This window comes from Engystomops pustulosus, chromosome 7, assembly GCF_040894005.1.
Source record: "Engystomops pustulosus chromosome 7, aEngPut4.maternal, whole genome shotgun sequence".
Lineage (NCBI taxonomy): Eukaryota > Metazoa > Chordata > Amphibia > Anura > Leptodactylidae > Engystomops > Engystomops pustulosus.
Genome location: NC_092417.1, coordinates 166,856,428 through 166,882,589, shown reverse-complemented (window position 1 = coordinate 166,882,589; position 26,162 = coordinate 166,856,428). Strand labels below are relative to the sequence as shown.

Below are 26,162 nucleotides of genomic sequence, written 5' to 3'. Positions count from 1 at the left end.
ATATATAGAAGGGGCCCCAAAACTGTAAAATCAATATTTATATGCGCTAGTATGACATGTGGACAGAAGATATCCTCTTAAAGGGGGTCTCTATGTTCATATGTCTGTTATGTTAACAGTCAATTCAATATTATGAGAGCTGTAATGCTTCCTTTGCCCTGTGGAGGCACTGCAGGGAAACTGAGCACTTCCTGCCCAGCTACCCCATAGATCACAGCTGATCGTTTTGGATCTCTGTGCTGGGACAACCTATAATCAGCTTATCCAACTGTCCGAAAAAAAATAACCACTTTCAGTCCAGCTCCCAGATGTTGATTTTCCTATAAATGACTTGTTGTTGCACCAGAGATATTATATTGGTGGTTACCATAGAGTTTGAAAAGGAAATAAGGATCTCAGGGAAAGGAAAACCCTGCATCAAACTTTGGAGATGACCGTGTGCTCTACAGTCCTAACATCTAGTTAACATTTCGATTTTGGCCTATAGGAGTACTCTAAACCTATACCTTCTATGTAAGACTGAAAGTATCCCAATGTATAGGCACAGAGTGGTATACCTCCACTTTATAGACATTCCCTTTAACCACGGTAGAGCCGGTTGGGTAGGGAACCAGAAGGTATGGAAGGCACAGCTGTCCTAATTGCTTTATCTAGAGTAGTCACCCTACGGGCGGCCATGTTATTGAAGACCAGGGCATCTGTATTATGACAATTCTGGACTAAATAACCAAAAACCTTGTAAGTTTTTGTTGTAAAGGAGAATTAAAGTTAAAACTCAAGTTGGGGTTAGCACAAGCACAGTACTAGTTAGGGACCTTAATGCTCAGGCACCTACAAGTGGCTGCAGTCACCCTACTGGTGGCCATTTAATTGAAGACCACAGCATCTGAATCATAATAATCCCAGAGAAAATAATCAAAAACCTTATGAGTTATACTATCAAAGTTGAAACCCTTGCTGGGGTCAGAAGAAGCCCAGTTATAGAACCCTTAATGCTCAGTCACCTACCAGTGGGTGCAGTCACCCTTTAAGTGGCCATTTAATTGAGGACTAGAGCATCTTTATCATAATAATCCCAGAGTGAATAATCAAAAAAACTCAGGAGTCGTAAAGGAGAATCAAAGTTGAAATTCAAGTTGGGGTCAGCACAAGCACAGCACTAGTTAGGAACCTTAATCCTCTGGTAGCTACCGGTTGGTGCAGTCACCCTTACTGATGGCCATTTAATTGAAGACCAAAGCATCCTTATGATAATAATCCCAAAGCAAATAATCAAAAACCTTAGGAGTTATAAAGTAGAATAAAAGTAGAAACACTTGCCGGGGTCAGTATAAGCACAGTTATAGGATACTTAATGCTCAGGCACCTACTAGTGGGAGCAGTCACCCTACTGTGAGCTATTTTATTGAAGACAAAGAGCAAATAACCAAAAACCTAAAAGAGTTATAAAGTAGAATCAAAGTCGAAACACTTCCTGGGGTCAGCACAAGCACACTTATAGGATACTTAATGCTCAGGCACCCACCAGTGGTTGCAGTCACCCTACTGGGAGCCATTTTATTGAAGACCAGAGAAAATAATCCAAAACCTTAGGAGTTATAAAGTAGAATAAAAGTCAAAACACTTGCCGGGGTCAGCACAAGCACAGTTATAGGAACCTTAATGCTCAGGCACCTACCAGCGGGTGCAGTCACCCTACTAGTGGCCATTTAATTGAAGACCAGAGCATCTTCATCATAATAATCCCAGAGCAAATCATCAAAAACCTTAGGAGTTATAAAGTAGAATAAAAGTCAAAACACTTGCCGGGGTCAGTACAAGCACAGTTATAGGATACTTAATGCTCAGGCACCTACTAGTGGGAGCAGTCACCCTACTGTGAGCCATTTTATTGAAGACAAAGAGCAAATAACCAAAAACCTAAAAGAGTTATAAAGTAGAATCAAAGTCGAAACACTTCCCGGGGTCAGCACAAGCACACTTATAGGATACTTAATGCTCAGGCACCTACCAGTGGCTTCAGTCACCCTACCGGTGGCAATTTAATTGAAGATCAGATTCATCATAATAATCCCAGAACAAATGATCAAAAAACCTCAGGAGTCGTAAAGGAGAATCAAAGTTGAACCTCAAGTTGGGATCAGCCCAAGCACAGCATTAGTTAGGAATCTTAATGCTCAGGCAACTACCAGGGGGTGCAGTCACCTCACTGGGAGCCATTTCATTGAAGACCACAGCATCTGAATCATAATAATCCCAGACCAAATAATCAAAAAGCTCAGGAGTCTTAAAGGAGAATCAAAGTGGAACCTCAAGTTGGGGTCAGCCCAAGCACAGTACTAGTTAGGAACCTTAATGCTCAGGCACCTACCACTGGGTGCAGTCACCCTACTGGAAGCCATTTTATTGAAGACCACAGCATCTGAATCATGACAATCCTGGACTGAATAACAAGAACCCTCAGGAGTCATAAAGCAGAATTAAAGTCGGGGTCAGCACAAATAAAGTAATAGGAACCTTAATGCTCAGGCACCTGTTAGTGGTTGGTGCCTTTTAATATCGGGGATTATTAGCAGGGGTTTATTTGGGGACGCTATTTAAATTGAACAAATACTGTGCAGGTTTGCGTCCAGGCCAAGAGCGTGGGACAGGAAAGTGGCTGGACCCAAGTCGGAGGGTGGGCCTAAGGCGATCAAGATGCGCTGGAGTTACAACATGATGTGAGCCTTAAAGGTGCACAAACGGTTAAACGGAAAGCATAGAAACCTGCGTAGATGATAAGTTCATTTCTCCACTTTCTCGGCGCTGACCTAATAGATGAAAGACACATTTAGTCTTCCCCAGTGATCCGACAAGCTGTGCAGCGCTGCGGATTGTACAAACCTGGGCACTTTGTAGCGCGGCGATTTGCATAAATATAGGTTATTTTTACACCTCAGTAATTTAAATATTTATTACTCCATCTGCAGCCAAACAATCGCTTGTCATCTCTCGTGTCTTAAAGCAACTTCTCTGGGGCAGAAAGGAGGGCATGTGTTGTAGCATCGCAACGACCAAGGAAGAAGAGGAACTGAGCAAATGGAAAATTACACGCTCTGCCGCAGTCTGGTAGCTTGTTTTTACCTTACTCTGAGGCAGTTTTTGTAGGTCAGGAGTAAGCGGCGACATGTGTCGTGCAGAGATGTGTCCAAACTTAAAGGGAACCTGTCACCGGGGACCTCGTTTTCACTAAAGAAGCCCATTACACCTGCAGTGCCAAAATGCCTCTCTGCTTTCTCTAAGCATTTGCATTACAATATAATTGTGTGTTATAACTTACCTTGCACCCTGACAGAATCATCTGTGTAGTCCCAGGGGTTGGGCTTTGGTTTGGATGCATTTCAAAAAACAACATGTGACTCGTTTGTGCTGCAGACTCATCAGCTCTCAGCCCCAACATTTGTGCTCCTGTACAGCTCCTCCCTCTCCCACTGATGTCATCTCACCAGGCCGTGACCTCTGTGAAGGAGCAGGAGGAGGAGCTGTACAGGAGTACAACAGTGGGGGCTGAGAGCTAAGGAGTGAGTAACACAGACAAGTCCCAATTTGTATTTTGAAATGCATCCAAACCAAAGCCCAACCCCTGGGACTACACAGAGGATTCTGTTAGGGTGAAAGGTAAGTTATAACACACAATTATATTGTAATGGAAATGCTTAGATAAGTCAGAAAGGCATTTATGCACTGCAGGTGTAATGGGCTTCTGTAACTTCTCTTTAGTGAAAATGAGGTCCCTGGTGACAGGTTCCCTTTTACTTTGTTTGGATTTGGTAGGAAAGAGACTCTAAAATGTGACATTTCCCTTTTTTTATGTAAAATGTGGGCAGACCTTTGCAGTATTACAACCCACTTGCCATGACAACTTCTCCCAGTATACAGGTAGCAAAGAGCCCCGGGCACAGGGAGTGATGTTGGCATCCGGATCTAGGCCTGGCGGGGGAGGTATTAGCACAATGTGCACACTGTAGTTTTATTACTATGTTATTACTCTTTTATTACACATTTTACTTATTATCTATCATATAGATAGGTAATGGGGCGGCAGGAGCGATATGTCTGATATATTTCTTCATTTTCCACCATCGCTATTGCCGCAGACTCTGCTTCTTCTTCTTTGAAGACAAAAGACTCCATTGTTATCTGTTGCATTTTTCCCCCTCTTTAAGACATTATATTACGCTCTAATCTCTTCATTTCAGAGCTCTGTGCACAAGGCGTCCTCAGGGACCTCGGCGGAGGATGAAGTTTCAGGAACACCTGTCTGGACTCACACGGTTTAACTCTGTCAAAGCTTTGCTTGTTTTTACATGAAGCTCTGGTTCGTAGGGAATTTAAAGGGAACCTGTCAGCATAAAAATGTAGGCAGCATGTTTTAGAGCAGAGGAACTGAGCTGATTGCACATTGTGTCCTATCTGCAGGCAGCATGCTATAGAGCAGAGGAACTGAGCTGATTGTACATTGTGTCCTATCTGTAGGCAGCATGTTATAGAGCAGGAGGAGCTGAGCAAATTGTACATAGTGGGGCACATTTACTTACCTGGTCCTGTCGCGATCCCCGATCCGGGCGGTCCAACGAAGATGAAGTCCGGCGCGATTCACCAACATCGTCCGCTCGAGATCCTGCATCTGTCACTTCCCCCGCTGAGGTCCGCCGGAGTTCACCTTCTTCTTCCCAGTGCTTGTAAGTGCGTATCTTGCGACACAATTTACAGTGTTAAATCCTACGTGTTGTCCGAATTCGTCGGATCGTCCAACGGCCCGCCCCCGATTTGTGTCGCGTGCAAGCCGGCACCGATGCACCAAAAAACCCCTGTTGAATGCGGCGCTAATCGGAAATCATCGAATATGCGCTCTGCTGAGCCCCATTGTCCTATCTGCAGGCAGCATGTTATAGAGCAGGAGGAGCTGAGCAGATTGTACAGTGTCCTGTCTGCAGGGTGCAAGTTATAGAGCAGGAGGAGCTGAGCAGATTGTACATAGTGTCCTATCTGCAGGCATCATGTTATAGAGCAGGAGGAGCAGAGCAGATTGTACATAGTGTCCTATCTGCAGGCAGCATGTTATAGAGCAGGAGGAGCTGAGCAGATAGTACATAGTGTCCTATCTGCAGGCATCATGTTATAGAGCAGGAGGAGCAGAGCAGATTGTACATAGTGTCCTATCTGCAGGCAGCATGTTATAGAGCAGGACGAGCTGAGCAGATTGTACAGTGTCCTATCTGCAGGCAGCATGTTATAGAGCAGGAGGAGCTGAGCAGATTGTACATAGTGTCCTATCTGCAGGCAGCATGTTATAGAGCAGGACGAGCTGAGCAGATTGTACATAGTGTCCTATCTGCAGGCAGCATGTTATATTATTATAATAATAATTCCTTTATATAGCGCTAACATATTCCGCAGCGCTGCACAACCTACCTGTATGTTTTGGAGCGTATGATGAAACCAAAGGACCCAGAGGAAAACCAAGCAATCACGGAGAAAACATACAAACTCTTTGCAGATGTTGACCTGGATGAGACTTGAACCCAGGTCCCCAGCGCTGCAAGGCTGTAGTACTAACCACTGAGCCACCGTGCTGCCTTTGTTTATTTTTCAATGTGCCATTTACTTGTATGGGCTGAGCTGCAATGCTGGGCAGGTCATACATCCAGGAGTGTGGCTGCAGGGGATGATGGGAGTTATAGTTGTTCCTCCGGCTGTTGTATTCTGCTATAGAAAGTGGGGATCCACACTCTGCATTGAGATCTTTCGCAGATGGATGTGTAGATTATCAGGCGTCTGGCTGTAAAGCGTAATACAAGCTGCCACGTTGTCAGACATTACCGGGATATCCAGTATCTGTAATGAAAGTTCTAGGTATTTTGATCCAAAAAATGGCAATTTCCACTTTAGAAACCTGCAGATTTTTTGACTCAATTACAGGGCAGGGCGGCTGAGCTACCCGCCGAGCGGCTCTCATTTGTCATCCTCTCGTGTGTTCTGTACAGTATCTGAAGAATTGATAAAATCACAATGAGAATGATGTTCTGCTCCTAAACACTTTGATGAATCTTTCTATGATGAATTATACACGACGTTCCCTACCTAGAAGGATCTCTGTTAAGAAAGACACACAAAAAAAAATAAAATAGAACAGCAGACCGTAATTTTTCTTGATTTTGCAGCCACTGGGGGGCGCTGTTACTTTGGATTGTGTAATGAAAGGTAATGAATCATTCATCTGTAATAGATGATGCACAGGAAGAGGAACTGTATACTCCATACAACTCAAAAAATCATCATTAAAGAGAACCTAAGGATAGAAAGTTTAATGGCTTTGATATACAATTTTTATTAAAGAGGCCTCTATTGATCCTGCTACCAGATAGCTTCAGCGAGCAGCTACACTCGTCCGAGAAACCGGAGTTCTGCGCATGGCCCACTGCAGAGCAATCAGGGCTCCAAAACCATGAGCTCTTAAAGATGAGGTTCTTATCTCTAAAATAACACCAGCAACATGTTTCTAGGTGCTATAGAACCGAAGATAGATGTGTCTGAAGTGACACTCCCTTAGCAATCACTTGACTCATCTCAGGTAAAACTTGACTCTTCTCTGCCCATTCTTACATGACTTTGGAGGGGCTTTTTTAAATAGGTAATTGGACAAGATTTCGCATAAAAGAGGGAATTATATAAAAGACATTTCATCTCCTACATAAGGGGGCATCTAGTTTAGAGGGGTAAAACCTGGTGGCAGGTTATCTTTAAAGCAATCTAAGTAAGAGTAGCCCCGAGGCCTGATCGATCCATATGGTAAATCTATCCTTTCATTTGATATTCGAGATAGGTATTAGGCTGAGCTGTAAAATTAGCTTCATTCTGTCTACCTGCCACTAGGGGGAGCTCCAAAACATATTGGGGGTCATTTACTAAGGGGTTACACCGACGGGTTGCACGAATATTTCCGACTTGCGACGATTTTCCCTGAATTGCCCCGGGATTTTGGCGCACGCGATCGGATTGTGTTGCATCAGAGCCGTGTTGCACGCAACGGAAATCGGGGGCGCGGCCGTACGAAAACCCTATGGATTCAGAAAAACCGCCGCATTTAAAAAAAAAAAGTGTCGCTTGACACGCGCTTACCTGCACCCACGATAGGACGGTGAACTTCAGTGCAATCCGATGAACTTCAGCGCAGCACCGACACCTGGTGGACGTCAGATGAACTGCCTTAGTGAATCCCGGCCGAACCCGAATCCTCCACAGAGAACGCGCCGCTGGATCGCGAATGGACCGGGTAAGTAAATCTGCCCCATTGCATAATATTGATTTGCAATCATGCACTGTATACATTGAGCTTCTAAGCGCCACCTGCTGGCGGCTGTGAGAAACCTTTTTTTTTCCTAAATGTGCATAAGTTTTGGAGCTTTGCACTAGCGAAAATGGAGCAGCAACTATATTAAAAACATACTGGGGCACATTTACTTACTCGGTCCAGTCGCGATCCCGCGGCACGTTGTCCGACACTGATTCGGGTCTGCCGGCATTCACTAAGGTCCGTGCTCCCGATATCCACTAGGTGTCGCTGCTGCGCCGTGGTCCGCCGGAGTTCACCTTCTTCCCGGTGCATGTGAGTGCTGATCTTGCGACACAAATTTCTTTTTAAAATTCTGCGGTTTTTCCGAATCCGTCTGGTTGTCCGACGGTCACAGCCCCCGATGTCTGTTGGGTGAAAGCCGGCGCCGATGCGCCAAAATCCGATCGTGTGCGGCAAAAATCCCGGGCAATTCGGCGCAAATTGGAAATCGACGAAAGTGCGCGATTCGGACCCTTAGTAAATTAAGCAATTAAGTATAATACAGTTCTGGTCATTTTGTCAATTTTTTTTTGTTGAGCATTTGCACGGCAGAGATACAAATTCTCCAGGGTTTTTGTAATAATATTGGGGGAAAAAACAGGGTCAGTAAGGGGTTAAACAACAATGTAAATAATCCAAGCACGAAACGGGGCTAGTGGGCATTCAGACATAAATAGCTGCAGGTCTCCCTCCGGCGAGCGGCGTTGGCAGGCGGGCTGTAGGATTAGCGAGGAACACGGCCGCGCTGCACAAACGCTAATAATCCTGATTTATGTTTTCATTTTAACAGACCCGGAGCGCGGATACACTGGGAAAATTGTACGTTGGCGCGACGGGGACCCTCAGGTTATTAAAGTCATAAATCGCTTCAGGACAGGGAACCTGCTGGAGAAGCTGAAGACTTTATTTGAGGGGTTTGCTTCAAGTACCCCAATAATGACAGGCTGCCAAAAATCCCCAGCGGTCTCCAGCGCGGCGCACGAGCTGCCCACACTGGCTGCCGGATGGGCACAGCGGGGGGCCCCCTTTCTTTGACTCTTTTGTATTAACAAATATTTTTTTTTTGTGTTACTCATTTGACATTTCGGGCTATTAATCAGAAATGTCAACGCGTTTTAATGCACTTTAGAGGGTTTTTTTTAATGCTGTCTTACGTTTTGATTTATTTTCCTCCCGGTTTCTTTTTGCTGGTTTGCCACTTATGTTCGATGATGGATGAAGACAGTGATGGACGTCAACTGTGACTCCCTACGGGGATCGGGCAAACGTTTCGCGAAGACCACGAGTTGTAAATTCTGTAGTATTTGACTGCCCATATGGAGGACCACCTACCACCTGCATGGTACCGGGTGGGCACAGGGGCGATAGACTGGTTCCAGAGTAGTGGTTCTCGACCTTCCTAATCCCACAACCTTTTTATATAGGTCCTCATGTTGTGGTGACCCCCCCCAACCATAATTTTTTTTTGTTTCTTCATAAGAGTAATTTTGCTGCTTTTGCTGCTGTCATGAATCATAATTGTAACCATAGTGACCCCCACTAGTGACAGTGTTTCCCACAGTAGTCACAGGAATGCCCCCAGTAGCTACCAGTCATAGGGATTTCCCTAGAAGCCAGTAGTCACGACCATGGCCCAATTTGTAGTGATGCCCCCAGTAGGCAGAAGTCATATGAATGCCCCTAGTTGTCACAGCAATGCCCTTAGTAGCCGATAGTCGGAGTGAGACCCTCAGTAGCCAGCAGTCATAGGAATGACCCTAGTTGTCACAGCAATGCCCTTAGTAGCTAGTAGTCACAGTGAGACCCTCAGTAGCCAGCAGTCATAGGAATGCACCCAGTTGTCACAGCAATGCCCTTAGTAGCCAGTAGTCATAGCGAGACCCCCAGTAGCCAGAAGTCAAAGGAATGCACCCAGTAGGCACAGTGATGCCCTTAGTAGCCAGTAGTCATAGTGAGTCCCTCAGTAGCCAGCAGTCAAAGGAATGCACCCGGTAGGCACAGTGATGCCCTTAGTAGCCAGTAGTCATAGTGAGACCCTCAGTAGCCAGCAGTTATAGGAATGCCCCCAGTTGTCGCAGCAATGCCCTTAGTAGCCAGTAGTCACAGTGAGACCCCCAGTAGCCAGCAGTCATAGGAATGCCCCCAGTTGTCGCAGCAATGCCCTTAGTAGCCAGTAGTCATAGTGAGACCCCCAGTAGCCAGCAGTCAAAGGAATGCCCTCAGTAGGCATAGTGATGCCCTTAGTAGCCAGTAGTCGTGGTGAAAATCCCAGTAGTCAGCAGTCACAGGAATGTCCCCAGCATTCAAAGGGATGTCCCCAGTAGCCACAAGTCAAAGGAATGTGGCAAGTAGCCAGCAGTCAAAAGTACTTACCTTCCCGCACTCCCATAGCCTCTCTGGTTTTCTGTTGCTCTCCTGTGTGAGGACACTGGCAGTGTGGTGGGTCTGGAGAATGATGCGCTCAGGTGTAAACGTGCAGCACCACTTTCCAGATCAAATGTACGTGCGTCTTAAAGACGCATATTCATTTGATTATTTAATAAGTGAGTGGTGTCTCGGCTCCTTGCACCATTGGAAAACAAATTTCCCATAGTGGTTTTACCCCTGTAAAATGGTCATTCATGACCCACAGGGTGAGAACCGCTCTTCTAGAGTGACACTGAAATCACACAAACCCTTCATTCTGTTCCGAAAGTCCCCTGGGGAAGATTCCACCTATCGAGTGGCATCGTGTCTTACAATAGTTAAGAGGATTTTCTCAACATTTTTAACCCCTTTTCAAAAACATTGTCCAAATGGTTAGAATAAATTAAAGGGGGCCTCGATTCATAGGTGCTGCTTTACTTAATCCAGCACAGTTGGAATTTCTTCTCTAGCCCAAACCATTCCAGAACAACTGTAGCCATTTGATTCACCCCCTAATATGCTAATTAGGGTTGCTTCCTGTCAAGTGGGTGGAGTTTAGCTGGAGCAGATTGTCTGGCATAACCCATTTGGCTGTAGAGAGACTATTTACCATAGAGGGGCACCAAAACTTATGGCATTGGATGAATAAGGGGGGTGGGCTGGAAAAAAAATCACCAGCAACAAAGTAACACATGGCCTTACGATCAGACTACACAGAGTCGTGTTTGTAGTCTGTAACCATGGAGACTACAAACAATACATTGAACATAGTTGCAAATTTTTGCTGCAACAAAATATGCTTATATGTACTATTACACAAATACTGAGGTTTTGCTTCGGTGTGTTTTTCACTTGCTGTTTCTGCAATATGGTCCATATGATATTTTCCTTAGTTTCATCTTTGAAGAGAAGTGAAAAAAAATCAGACATATTTTCCTCTGAAATTGGCACGAATCCCTCCATACACATAACACAAGTGTCACTAATGAATTTTGCAGCTAACGTCTCGGTGTTGGCCGCCCGCGGCAGCGGTGCCGGTGTGATGCTTCCTGCTCCCTCTGTGCTCCGGGATGTTACAGCAGAGTTTATGACGGATTGGCTTCTATCCCAAAGTGTTTGCAGATACTGTACGGCTTATTCCGAGGATGCATCGGCATGGGTGGTGTCCTGCGGGAAGCCACCTGCGCCCACTACCATGTTATATCATTGTATAATAGGAACAACTGATTAATTAGTAATTATTCATTATTATTAATGGGAGAGACTATTGTACCATGTGCAATCTGCTAGGCTCCTCCTGCTCTATAACATGCTGCCTACAGATAGGACACTGTGTACAATCTGCTCAGCTCCTCTTGCTCTATAACATGCTGCCTGCAGATAGGACACTATGTACAATCTGCTCAGCTCCTCCTGCTCTATAACATGCTGCCTGCAGAAAGGACATGATGTACAATCTGCTCAGCTCCTCCTGCTCTATAACATGCTGCCTACAGATAGGACACTGTGTACAATCTGCTCAGCTCCCCTTGCTCTATAACATGCTGCCTGCAGATAGGACACTATGTACAATCTGCTCAGCTCCTCCTGCTCTATAACATGCTGCCTGCAGAAAGGACATGATGTACAATCTGCTCAGCTCCTCCTGCTCTATAACATGCTGCCTACAGATAGGACACTGTGTACAATCTGCTCAGCTCCTCTTGCTCTATAACATGCTGCCTGCAGATAGGACACTATATACAATCTGCTCAGCTCCTACTGGTCTATAACATGCTGCCTGCAGAAAGGACATGATGTACAATCTGCTCAGCTCCTCTTGCTCTATAACATGCTACCTGCAGATAGGACACTATGTGCAATCTGCTCAGCTCCTCCTGCTCTATAACATGGTGCCGGCAGATGGGACACTATGTACAATCTGCTCAGCTCCTCCTGCTCTATAACATGCTGCCTGCAGATAGGACACTATGTACATTCTGCTCAGCTCCTCCTGCTCTATAACATGCTGCCCGCAGATAGGACACTATGTACAAACTGCTCAGCTACTCCTGCTCTATAACATACTGCCTCCGGATACAAGACCCATTCCTACAACTCAATAGGATGTTGTCATTTTCCCTACTTTAGATTCTACATCACATCTAGAAAACGTTCTCAAATTTCTACCCCGTCTCCAAACTTCTTCCCTTCCGTTAATCTCCGTTCTGCAGAGTAGAAACACTATTAACCTTCTGCGGATGTTCTGACATGAACATCAGACGGCACAGGCGAAAATCACAGCTGCGTCTCCCCCCCCCCATGAAACTAGTTCTCATTTAATTGTCTGTGGAGAACAATAAGAGGTGTCTCATACCTCCCCAGCACCCACCACCCACCACCCCCCAGTACCACCACCCATCGCTGGATGACAAGACGCGTCTTTCATATAATTCACTCCTCGAAGATGAGAATAAAATTGCCACTCTTGTTCACGTCTGACAAATCCCCGGCTCTTGTCTGTCTTTCTAATTGCGAGGTGTCACCCAGTCGGCACCGGGGAGATTTCTTCCCCCTTGACACCCGGTGAAGGCGTGCGCAAGCTTTCTGCTGGCACTGATTGAGATCGCCGACTTAATTAAATTTTTCGAAGGGCTGCGGCGGGGTAAGGGGAGAGATACGGAGAGTGGGGGGCTACGGGTGACAGCTCTGCACTAGACGGTGCAGATCGCAGGTGCCTTGACAGCTATGTGGGTGCTGTGCTAAGGAAGGAGACGCGCTACTCCTCATCTGTGTGGGTGCTTAAGACAATATCCACCGCTCAATGACAGCAGATGAAATGTAATTAATATGATATCTCAATGTGTCAGACCTTCAACAAGACCCATAAAATGGTCCCATCCCAGGGGATCGGCGCGCACTGTCTATTGTAGATACCTGGTAATGCTACTATAATATTCTGACGAGACCCAGGGTAAGACTCAAGAAGACTTTTAGGACTCCCTTTCCATTTCCATGTACTTACCATAGGGCAGGTCGATATGTAACCGCCAGCATACCTCCTGTCATCCCTACTCCAACAATCATTGGCCAGTGTCCGAATAGGGTTGTAATGATCCATAAGAATCCCTGAGGATCCTCTTCTGGTCCGAGGCAGTAAGACAACAAAGGGCCTCCTGTCATCCCTACTACACCTCCACAAATTGATCAGTTTTGAACCATAGACGACTTTCGTTGGCCAGTGACCGGACAGGGTTGGACTCACCCACCAGAGTACTCAAGGATCTTCTTCTGGTCCAAGGCGGTAAGACAACAGTGGGCCTCCTGTCATCCCTACTAAACCTCCACAATTGATGAGTTTTGAACCATAGACGACTTTCGTTGACCAGTGACCGGACAGGGATGGACTTCTCATAGGGATAGGTAGATATGTAACCCACAGTGTACCTCCTGTCATCCCTACTCCACCTGAGTTTCTGAGCATAGATGAAAATCATTGGCCAGTGCCCGAATAGGGTTGCACTGACCCATAAGAATCCCTGAGGATCCTCTTCTGGTCCGAGGCAGTAAGACAACATTGGGCCTCCTGTCATCCCTACTACACCTCCACAACTGATGAGTTTCGAACCATAGACGACTTTATTTGACCAGTGACCGGGCAGAGTTGGACTCGCCCACCAGAATATCCAAGGATCCTCTTCTGGTCTGCAGAAGTAAGACAACAGTGGGCCTCCTTTCATCCCTACTACACCTCTGCAATTGATTAGTTTTGGCATCATTGATGATTATTTTTAATTAGACAATGTACAGGGTTGGACCCACCAGAACACCTGAGGATCCTCTTTTGGCAATCGGCAGTAAGACAACAGTGTACCTCCTGTCATCCCAACTACAACTCCACAATTGATCAGTTTCAAACCCTAGATGACTTTCATTGACCAGTGACCGGACAGGGTTGGACTCACCCCCCACAGTACCGAGGATCCTCTTATGGTCCGAGGCAGTAAGACAACAGTGTGCCTCCTGTCATCCCTACTGCCCCTTTTGCCACAATTGATGAGTTTTGGACCATAGATGACTATGATTGACCAGTTTATGGAAAGGGTTATACTAACACACCACAGTACTAGAGGATCCTATGCTGGTCCCAGGCAGTAAGATAAAACTTGTTCTTCGAAGGCGAGCAGAACAGAAACCCTTTGTAGACTTAAAGGGAACCTGTCACCAGGAGACCCATTTTTAGCACTCCCCCAGTCCCCACAGAGCATAGTACATACACTGCCAAAGTGTTTTTGTATCAAAAAAATAGGTTTTACAGAAAAAAAGATATGTTATATTGTACCTTTAATTAGCATGTGCTGTGTGACTAGGCACTCGTCCACTGGGAGTGGCTGGAAAGGAGCAGCCCCCCCCCACCCTTGGGAAACTGCTCCTCCATGTGTCCTTTTCAAATATATGAATAACTCCCCACACTCTGGATTGGCTGTAGAGGAGCAGGGGGCGTCGCTAAGCCAAGTGATGGGTGTTTTCATAAATTTGAAATGGACACATGGAGGAGCAGTTTCCCAAGGGTGGGGGGGAACTGCTCCTTTCCAGCCCCTCCCAGGGGACTAGCGCCTAGTCACACAGCAGATGCTAATGAAAGGTACAATATAACATATCTTTTTTTCTGTACAACCTATTTTTTTATACAAAAACACTTTGGCAGTGTATGCACTATGCTCTGTGGGGACTGGGGGAGTGCTAAAAATGGGTCTCCTGGTGACAGGTTCCCTTTAAAGGGATGAAAGATGGGCCCCCAGAATAATTTAGTTTTTGGTGCCAAAATAGCCCCAGTCAAGAACCATTGTTTCATCTATGGCCCTTTTAGAGGGTATGTGTATACTTTTGCAATGTCTTATATTGACCCTATATCTCTGATATAAACCAACCTAACCCCGCGGTCGTACTCTCTCCCATCTGCCAACTACTAGATGCCATATTGGTAACTTAACAAACATTTGGTTAAAACGTGAAAGGTGGATTTTGACCGCTTAAAAATATTTGTCACCAAGGACAGTAGGCTGAATGATATGCCCCACCTGATTGCTACATTACCCCTGATCAGTTTGGTGTTTGTTATTTTGAAAACCATCTATCGGTTCACAAGATATGACAGCTGGAAGTTTATGTTGGCACATATTAGCCAAGAAGGCGGTAACTTTTTAAATTTTTTCAGACACGCCCCCTTGGCTAGTTGAAGTTATACTTGTCCATATCTTTTGAACAAATGGATGGATTTTTGAAAAATGAACACCAAATTGATCAGGGGCACAAGGCCAGTTTGTATGTAATTTAGTGTACATGGTCACAGGTCCAAATCCCAAAAATTACCCCACAAGTAAATGCAAGATTGTGTAGTGAACTTCATAAGAATTTCGGACCTGTTTCCCAGTTGTCTATCATATTAGATCCAAATCTGTTTTATCTGTATGTAAATCATCTTCCATGTGCAATAGGGGCGGAGCCATGCACACTAGAGCACCCATTTTCTTCCTTCTATGTGGGATGTTAACCATTATGTAATGGGAAAGTGCTGGGGGGTGTATAAAGAATAAAACAGGTTCAACAGAAGATACGGCCCAACCTCTAGTGAATCGAGTAACTGTAGCATTACCAGACCTTAAAGGGGATGTGTTTGTGAATGTAGGGGGTCTAACGATTGAGACCCCCCCATTGATCCATAGAACAGAGGATCACAAATCCACTCATCCTGCTTCATATCATTGTGTCCAGGTCCATCCCCCACTCCATTGACTCCGATAGGACCTCTGGATTGGCCTAAGCCATTAGCAGTAGGTGCTCAGACTTACCTTCAGTATATTTGTCCAATTTCAGTATATAATTAGTCGCCCTAACAGCGATCTATGGAGTGCGCTGTCAGTGTAGCGTCTGCGCGGTGATAATAGTGCTTTAATGGCAGCTCATTGTGACAGTAGACCTTCTCCGGCGCCGGCTTAGAACAATTTGCATCTCCATTAATTGAATTACTAATGTAATTAACGTAGGTGAACCACTTTAATTAGAAATAAGACAGGGAGAGTGACATGCTGATATAAAGCATCTGGAGTTAGACTAATCTTTAATTTTAATTTAAGAAGCGAAATGATTTCAGTACAATTAGTACTGCTCCCGGGGGAAGCCTCTACTATCTGCCTGCCTGGCACTGCTGCCGTGTGATAGCACCGAGACCAAGGAGTGACCTCACACAGGGGTGGAGTGATGTCATCGCCTGTGTGTGATGTCACTGGTGAGAATGGGTCACTGGGTACAGTAGTCTTCCCTTTTAAAGGGGTTGCCCAAGTTTTAATGTTACACCCTATGTGATAGTGGATACCATTCTGATAACTGGTGTCTAACCCCAAGGACTCCTATGGCTTAAAACAATGGGGGTCCTCAAGCTGAATGAAACCTCAAGTCAAGCCTGCATATGACCGCGCTTGATGGTAGTGCCATAGACTAGTATTAGCGAGACTGTGGGCATCCATAATCTGTTGCTCCATTTAGAGGGGAACAGGTGGACAAGTATTAAGGAGACATTATCTATTGCTCCATTTAGGCAGCGGAACAGGACACCCACTTTTATGATTGGTGGCTTGGCCACAACTAATTAGTATGTTATTCCCTATCTTTAAAATAGGAGATACTGGAGTATCAGATTAGAGACGACGGCTGTAGAATATTTACTTTTTTTATGGGGATCTACTGAGTTATAGGTAGTAGTTGGGGTCTGACACTCCAACTAAGAAGCTACCTACATCAACTGCTCTTGAATTATAGCTTAGCCCTTTTAAGTGGTCAATATAGATTACTAAAGCTCGGCTCTAGTTCCTTAGAAACTCTGAATCCTTAACATACTCCTAGTTTTTAATCACAAACCTTTATCTGCCTGTAGTCACCACTAGAGGGAGCTTAGGAGCTCAGTGCATACTGTAATAGAGTTGACCATATCACTGTATGCAGTCCTCTGCCAGTATTCACTACTAGAGGGAGCTCAGGAGACTCAGTGCATACTATAATAATAATAATAATAATAATTCCTTTATTTATATAGCATATGCAGAGCTGCACAGAGTCTGCCAAATCAGTCCCTGTGCCCATGGGGCTCACAATCTAATCAACCTACCAGCATGTTTTTTGGAAGGTGGGAGGAAAGCAGAGGACCCAGAGGAAACCCACGCAAACACAGAGAGAACATACAAACTCTCTGCAGACTTGAACCCAGGACCCCAGCGCCGCAAGGCTATAGTGCTAACACTGAGCCACCATGCTGCCTTACAATAGAGTTGACTATATTACTGTATGCAGTTCTCTGCCAGTAGTCACCACTAGAGGGAGCTCAGGAGCTTACTGCATACTGTGATAGAGTTGAATGTATTACTGTATGCAGGTAGCTCCCTCTAGTGGTAGCTACAGGCTTTTGCAATTATATAATTTACGTTTCAGGACAAATTTAATTATCTGAATTAGAATATTTAAGATATTACAGATCCCCTTCCTCCTAAGGATTAAGTTACATGCTGTATTAACCCACAAGTTGCTGCTAGGGCTTGAGTGTTGGTGGCTCTCCCTTCCATCTGTATGTCTGCTGTCTATGGTAATGTACAGCCCCGCACCGCGCTATCACTGTCGGACATGTTTTGTTTGCTGGAACACGCTTGCTTGATTTTTAATCTGCGTTCTCGATAATTTGGAAGCTTTTTGTGTCTCTTTCATATCACAGAGCGGCCGATGCCAAGTGTGACCGGCGCCAACATAACACAAATGCTCGACAGATAAAGTTCTGGAAATGTTTGTAAACCGTTCATGGAAGGTAATGTCTACTCCTCCAGGATATGTAGCCACCAAGCCAAGATAAGTGATCTCACAGCGTGCATGTAGTATCACCCGCTGAGCTGGCAAGGGTTAATCACTGCCAGATATGTCTGCCCCGAAATCACAGCCGTGGGGCAGATTAGGGGGTGTTTAGGTGAACCCCCAGTGATCCCAAGAGGGTGCACAGGAGTCCCCATGAATATAATATATTATGTATTCTTACATCCAGACTCCCCCTTCCCTTAAAAGAGGTCTTGGACCAATCACAGAACTTACTTTGGACCCCCTGAGATTTTATGTGCATGTAATTGTAAGGATCAGATTCAGACATTTCTTCTTCAATTGATCCCATAGTTTTCATGTTCAGCACCATGGACAGAGCATAGCATGTACATACATTGTCATATACATACCAACCCATAATACACACCACAGCTTCTGCAGAACATCATAATACACACCACAGCTGCTGCAGAACATCATAATACACACCACAGCTTCCGCAGAACCTCATGATACAAACCTCAGCTGCCTAAGCCTCATAATAAACCAAGAGAGGATGAGAACAATGTAGAGTTCTAATAATAGATGCTCCAGGATGATTGTTTTCTGAGAAACACAAGTATTTACGGAGACAGACGCGTCCGGAGAGGTGACGGCTGCTGTCAGGTATGTGGAGTAGCTGCATCCAGTGTATGGACCCGCTCAGAACCACAGACCCTGCGGCATCTCCACTCAATGGCCAAAGTGACTTTTCATGCGGAGGATAAGAGGTTATCGGATTCCTGGTGACTAGTATACACTATAGTATACACAGAGCCGGCATCGCTCTTCACCGGACCGGCCATTTCTACATGTCTCTCCACAGCTGTTAGTGAGACTGATGGAAATCCGAGCAATACATAAGTGGTCTCATAGGCAGTGCCCCTGTACAAGATGCTTATACTCCTCCGCAGAATGAATGTAGCACAACACTATGTGCAGGTGTAGCAGAGCCGTCATCATTATCTGGTGTCTTGATGGCTCTCTATTGGGTCAGGAGCAAAAATAATCACTAGAATGTCCAAATACACACTTCAGATGCTGCAGAACATCATAATACACACTACAGCTGCTGCAGAACATCATAATACACAACACAGCTGCTGCAGAACATCATAATACACAACACAGCTGCTGCAGAACATCATAATACACACCACAGATGCTGCAGAACATCATAATACACAACACAGCTGCTGCAGAACATCATAATACATAACACAGCTGCTGCAGAATATCATAATACACACCACAGCTGCTGCAGAATGTAATAATACACACCTCAGCTGCTGCAGAACCTTAAAATACACACCTCAGCTGCTGCAGAACGTCATTATACACACCTCAGCTGTTGCAGAACCTTATAATACACACCTCAGCTGTTGCAGAACCTTAAAATACACACCTCAGCTGCTGCAGAACGTCATTATACACACCTCAGCTGTTGCAGAACCTTATAATACACACCTCAGCTACTGCAGAACCTCTTTATACACACCTCAGCTGCTGCAGAACCTCTTAATACACACCTCAGCTGCTGCAGAACCTTACAATACCTGCCTCAGCTGCTGCAGAACATCAAAATACACACCTCAGATGCTGCAGAACCTCATAATACACACTTCAGATGCTGCAGAACATCATAATACAAAACACAGCTGCTGCAGAACATCATAATACACACTACAGATGCTCCAGAACATCATAATACACACTACAGATGCTGCAGCACATCCAAATACACCCCTCAGCTGCTGCAGAACATCCAAATACACCCCTCAGCTGCTGCAGAACATCACAATACACACCACATTTGCTGCAGAACATACAAATACACACCTCAGCTGCTGCGGAACATCCAAATACACACCTCAGCTGCTGCCGAACATCAGAATACACAACACAGCTGCTGCAGAACATCACAATACACACCTGAGCTTCTGCAGAACTTCATAATGCAAGCCTCAGGTGATATAGAATTTAATATATGAACCTCAGCTGATGTAGAACCTCATTATACAAACCTCTGCTGCTACAGAAAATCTGAATACTCACCTCGGCTGCTGCAGCACAATAATGGATCTCACTCAGTTGCTGCAGAACCTTGTAATACACAGAACTCTGTCATCAGCATCTGAACTGCTGCAGAATTCTATAATGTACATATCTGCTGCTGCAGAACATAATAAAACAGACCTCAGCTGCTGTAGAACCTCCTTAAACACATCTCAGCTGCTGCAGAACATCACAAAACACCTAAGCTGCTGCTCTAAATACCTGACCTGCTGCAGAACATCATAACACACACCTGAGCTTCTGCAGAAAAGCATAGTGGAACAAGGATCCGACTTACTCTTCAATATGAGGTTCTGCAGCAGCTCAGGTATATGGAATAATGTGTAACCTTGTGTATTTGACATCTCTTCCTAAACCACCACTTATTCCGGTGCATTTTGTCTGTAGCTGCACTGAAGATCTAGATGCACTGCAAGCCCCGGGGGGCTCCTGAACCCCTCAAAGTGTCTTCCTTCTGAATATTACTGACAGCGAGCGAATAACCTCCTATCGCCCACCGCCATCACCAGCGCTTCCCCCCCCCCTCCTCCTATTGGCAGGCCTCTGAAGATAAGCCACGGGATGCCTCCGGGGCGGGGGGCACAGCTTGTAGGAGCAGGGTACGGATGTGCTTGCATTGCAGTTGTTGTATTTGGAATAATTAGCCTCCGGCGGAGAATGCGTGGCTGTCACAAAAAACACAACCGAGCAACGATGTGACCAAGGGAGAGGGGGATGGGGGACAACTGAGACATAACCAAATTACCGCTGTGTGCATTAATGCAGACAAACAGCCAGATAATCGTGTGTGTCAGAGGTCCTGGGAGGACAGGACGGGCTCGCCTCATATGAGGACCCTAATGGCTCCTCGGGGTTATATGGCGATAATTGGGCTAGGAAGGGAATACGCCTACGGAGTTAATTGATTTAAAGGGGACCTATGCTACTAATAAATGAGAGGAATGGAGTGTGCTGCATTATGCGGGTATACAGTACATTGTGGTTCTCATTCTGCAGAGATGTCAGCATTTGCCATTTTTCACCATAGGGGGCACTCTAAACCACACTGCCAGACTGCTGTGATTACTGTTATAGGGGTACGCTATAGTAACCAGCTAGATTGGTGTTATAAGCAGCCAGACTGCTCTTACATACCCTGACCTTTTTTATAGGAGGTGGCCCAGACTACACAACCAACACGGCTGCTCTATGGAGAGGTCCAGACTACACAACCACACGGCTGCTCTATGGAGAGGTCCAGACTACATACCTTATCTGTTTTATAGGGGGAGGTCCAGAATACACAACCACACGGCTGCTCTATGGAGAGGTCCAGACTACACAACCACACGGCTGCTCTATGGAGAGGTCCAGACTACACAACCACACGGCTGCTCTATGGAGAGGTCCAGACTACACAACCACACGGCTGCTCTATGGAGAGGCCCAGACTACACAACCACACGGCTGCTCTATGGAGGTGTCAAGACTACATACCTTATCTGTTTTATAGGGGGAGGTCCAGACTACACAACCACACAGCTGCTCTATGGAGAGGTCCAGACTACATACCTTATCTGTTTTATAGGGGGAGGTCCAGAATACACAACCACAAGGCTGCTCTATGGAGAGGTCCAGACTACATACCTTATCTGTTTAATAGGGGGAGGTACAGACAACACAACCACACGGCTGCTCTATGGAGAGGTCCAGACTACATACCTTATCTGTTTAATAGGGGGAGGTACAGACAACACAACCACACGGCTGCTCTATGGAGAGGTCCAGACTACATACCTTATCTGTTTTATAGGGGGAGGTCCAGACTACACAACCACACGGCTGCTCTATGGAGGTGTCAAGACTACATACCTTATCTGTTTTATAGGGGGAGGTCCAGACTACACAACCACACAGCTGCTCTATGGAGAGGTCCAGACTACATACCTTATCTGTTTTATAGGGGGAGGTCCAGAATACACAACCACAAGGCTGCTCTATGGAGAGGTCCAGACTACATACCTTATCTGTTTAATAGGGGGAGGTACAGACAACACAACCACACGGCTGCTCTATGGAGAGGTCCAGACTACATACCTTATCTGTTTTATAGGGGGAGGTCCAGACTACACAACCACACAGCGGCTCTATGGAGAGGTCCAGACTACATACCTTATCTGTTTTATAGGGGGAGGTCCAGACTACATACCATATCTGTTTTATAGGGGGAGGTCCAAACTACACAACCACACGGCTGCTCTATGGAGAGGTCCAGACTACATACCTTATCTGTTTTATAGGGGGAGGTCCAGACTACATACCTTACCTGTTTTATAGGGGGAGGTCCAGACTACACAACCACACAGCTGCTCTATGGAGAGGTCCAGACTACATACCTTATCTGTTTTATAGGGGGAGGTCCAGAATACACAACCACAAGGCTGCTCTATGGAGAGGTCCAGACTACATACCTTATCTGTTTAATAGGGGGAGGTACAGACAACACAACCACACGGCTGCTCTATGGAGAGGTCCAGACTACATACCTTATCTGTTTTATAGGGGGAGGTCCAGACTACATACCTTACCTGTTTTATAGGGGGAGGTCCCAACTACACAACCACACAGCGGCTCTATGGAGAGGTCCAGACTACATACCTTATCTGTTTTATATGGGGAGGTCCAGACTACATACCATATCTGTTTTATAGGGGGAGGTCCAGACTACACAACCACACAGCTGCTCTGTGGAGAGGTCCAGACTACATATCTTATCTGTTTTATAGGGGGAGGTCCAAACTACACAACCACACGGCTGCTCTATGGAGAGGTCCAGACTACATACCTTATCTGTTTTATAGGGGGAGGTCCAGACTACATACCTTACCTGTTTTATAGGGGGAGGTCCCGACTACACAACCACACAACTGCTCTATGGAGAGGTCCAGACTATATACCTTATCTGTTTTATAGGGGGAGTTCCAAACTACACAACCACACAACTGCTCTATGGAAAGGTCCAGACTACATACCTTATCTGTGTTATAGGAGGGTGTCCTGACTACACACCACATGGCTGCTCTATGGAGAGGTCCAGACTACATACCTTATCTGTTTTATAGGGGGAGGTCCAGACTACACAACCACACGGCTGCTCTATGGAGAGGTCCAGACTACATACCTTATCTGTTTTATAGGGGGCGGTCCAGACTACACAACCAAACGACTGCTCTATGGAGAGGTCCAGACTACATACCTTATATATTTTATAGGGGGAGGTCCAGACTACGCAACCACACAGCTGCTCTATGGAGGTGTCAAGACTACATACCTTATCTGTTTTATAGGGGGATGTCCTGACTACACACCACACGGCTCCTCAATGGAGAGGTCCAGACTACATACCTTATCTGTTTTATAGGGGGAGGTCCAGACTGCACAGCCACACGGCTCCTCAATGGAGAGGTCCAGACTACATACCTTATCTGTTTTTTAGGGGGAGATCCAGACTACACAACCACATGGCTGCTCAATGGAGAGGTCCGGACTACATACCTTATCTGTTTTATAGGGGGAGGTCCACACTACACAAGCAAACGACTGCTCTATGGAGAGGTCCAGACTACATACCTTATCAGTTTTATAGGGGGAGGTCCATATTATACATCCATGCTGTTCTTACAGGAGGGGAGGTCCAGACTACACAGCTAGATAGTTGTTGGGGTGGTCCAAACAACACAATCCAACTGATTTTATAGAGAGAGGTCCAGGCTACACAGCCATACTCTTAATGGAAAGGAAATACTATTAAAGGAAGGGGGGTTCTAGATTCCACAGTTAAATTGCTGTTATAGGTGGGGGATCCAGACTAAAGAGCCAGACTGAGGTTATTGGAAGAGTTCCAGACTACACAGTCCTACTGCTGCTCTAGGGAAAGATCCAGACTACATACCTTACGTGTATTATACGTAAGGAGGGCCAGACTACACAACCAGACTGTTCTTAGAGGGGTGGTCCAGACTACACAGCACAACTGTTGTTGAGGAGGGGGGGACGTACACAGTCAGACTAATGTTAAAGAGGGAGCTCCAGACTACACAGCCAGACTCCACAGTCAGATTGATATTATAGGGGGAGGTCCAGACTAAAGAGCCAGACTGCAGTTATGGGGGCTGGTCCAGACTACATAGTCAGAATGCTATTATGTGGATGTCTAAGATTGGAGTTCCCTTATAATAGCTGATTGTTAGGGGTAGGTCAAGACTATACTGTCTAAACTGTCTGTGTGTAGTGTATCAGGCTATGTAGCCAAACCTGTAGGTGGAGGTCCAGACTACATAGCCAGACCTGTATTATAGGGGGAGGTCCAGACTACACAGCTAGACCCGTGTAATAGATGCACCTCTAGACGACACAGCCAGACCTGTATTATAGGGGGAGGTCCAGACTACACAGCTAGACCCGTGTTATAGGGGCACCTCTAGACTACACAGCCAGACCTGTATTATAGGTGGAGGTCCAGACTACACAGCTAGGCCCATGTTATAGGGGGAGGTCCAGACTACACAGCTAGACCCGTGTTATAGATGCACCTCTAGACTACACAGCCAGACCTGTATTATAGGGGGAGGTCCAGACTACACAGCTAGACCCGTGTTATAGGGGTACCTCTAGACTACACAGCCAGACCTGTATTATAGGGGGAGGTCCAGACTACACAGCTAGACCCGTGTTATAGGGGTACCTCTAGACTACACAGCCGAACCTGTATTATAGGGGGAGGTCCAGACTACACAGCTAGACCCGTGTTATAAGGGCACCTCTAGACTACACAGCCGAACCTGTATTATAGGGGGAGGTCCAGACTACACAGCTAGACCCGTGTTATAGGGGTACCTCTAGACTACACAGCCATACCTGTATTATAGGGGGAGGTCCAGACTACACAGCTAGACCCGTGTTATAGGGGCACCTCTAAACTACAAAGCCAGACCTGTATTATAGGGGGAAACCCAGACTATTCCACGAGACTGCTCTTATGGCAAAACCTAAGATTAAACAGCCAAACAGCTATTTTAGAGCCAATAGAAAGTTGGGTCATATTGCCTGTGATGGGGGATCTAGAATTTGGAAGCATAGGATTTACTGAGCACCCATAGAAAATCTCAATGCCATGCACTATCCTTTCTACAACATATGGAGCATCTCTTTAACAAATAGAATTTTATGACCTATAATTTTTTTTGTAATTATTTTAGGGGGAGACGTTCCTCACTGACTTATAAGACATGATGTGTCGTTACCATGTTACATTTCCATGGCTTCCCTTAATAGCCGCTATTCTGACTTTACATCCCACAAGTGACGGAAGAGAGATGTGAAATCTGGGCTGTGTATAATTGTACTGAACAGGGTCACTGCAATAGGATAAAGGTCCCAGTGGGTTACTCACTTCCTCTATTAAGTGGAAATTGCTATGGGATTTAATAACATGATTTCTCACCACATCCCCTGCTGCAAATTGCTTTATACCCCGCTAAAACATGTAGCATCTGAGGCTCCCGTGATGCGGGGGCATGCTCCTAACCCTGGCAGGAGAGCCTGGAGGCTTGCAAATTAGTAGTGGACATCACAATCACACATATTAACAGGTGAACATACATCTTCTTGCACTGTGGAGACCTTAACCCTCGGGTGTCTCCTCTCCTTTATTGGTAGGATATTTTTAGCTTTATACATTGTATACGTAGTCATTGGGGAGCAGTTGCACATGAGAGAGTAGATTGAAGGTTGCGGCACTGGGATTCACCCAGTCTAGATCTTGGCTTTCATCTAGATGGACATTTTTTGGACATAAAGAGCACCTCTCGCCTCTCTTGTGATGTCTTTTTTGTGCATTTCCCATGAAATACCAATTTTATTCTTGAAACTTGACAATTAGATTTTACCATTTAATTTGCCAATGTGCCTCGTGGACACAAGTCTCACACTTGACTGTTTTTGTAGAACATTGACAAAATATCAAAGGACTCCTCGAACTCCATATGTGGAGTCAGTAGGGTTTAGGTGAAGAGTGAGCACTGATGCCTCATACAAACCCCCCCTGCGGTCCCTGCCTATTTGACAACCGCAATAGTTTATGACTCCCAACTGAGAGGCGTTCCCTACAACGACTTTGCCCATTTTTCATCCCCAGCATTGCCAACAGAAGATGCATCGAAACACTTTCATTCAATGCAACCCTTCTAAACTTCTAAATGCATGGGACCGCGATGGGGTCTAACATGGCCCAGTCATAGTAAACCCCCACTGTTATCCCCCACTAAACATCAGTAAACCCCCAGTAAGGGCTATAATAGGCAACTAAGAGTTTTTCCCATAAATTTAATCCAATGTCCACATGTCCTCATCTAAGTGGGCAGTCATCTATACACAAAAGAATCTTGACCTA

At 45.6% G+C, this 26,162-nt stretch overlaps 1 protein-coding gene across 2 annotated transcripts in view; it reads left to right on the top strand.

Moving 5' to 3' along the window:
- The window catches only part of LOC140071277 (transmembrane protein 263-B-like), a 110,944-nt gene that overhangs the window by 43,334 nt on the left and 41,448 nt on the right, over positions 1-26,162 (top strand). The window contains exon 1 of one of the 2 annotated variants that reach the window (XM_072118836.1): positions 17,544-17,612. The exons of the other annotated variant lie outside the window; for it this stretch is intronic. Within the exon in view, the coding sequence (XP_071974937.1) occupies positions 17,606-17,612 (7 nt within the window). The 5' untranslated portion in view covers positions 17,544-17,605. Of the gene's footprint in view, positions 1-17,543; positions 17,613-26,162 lie in introns of those variants that run through there. 2 annotated transcript variants of the gene reach the window in all.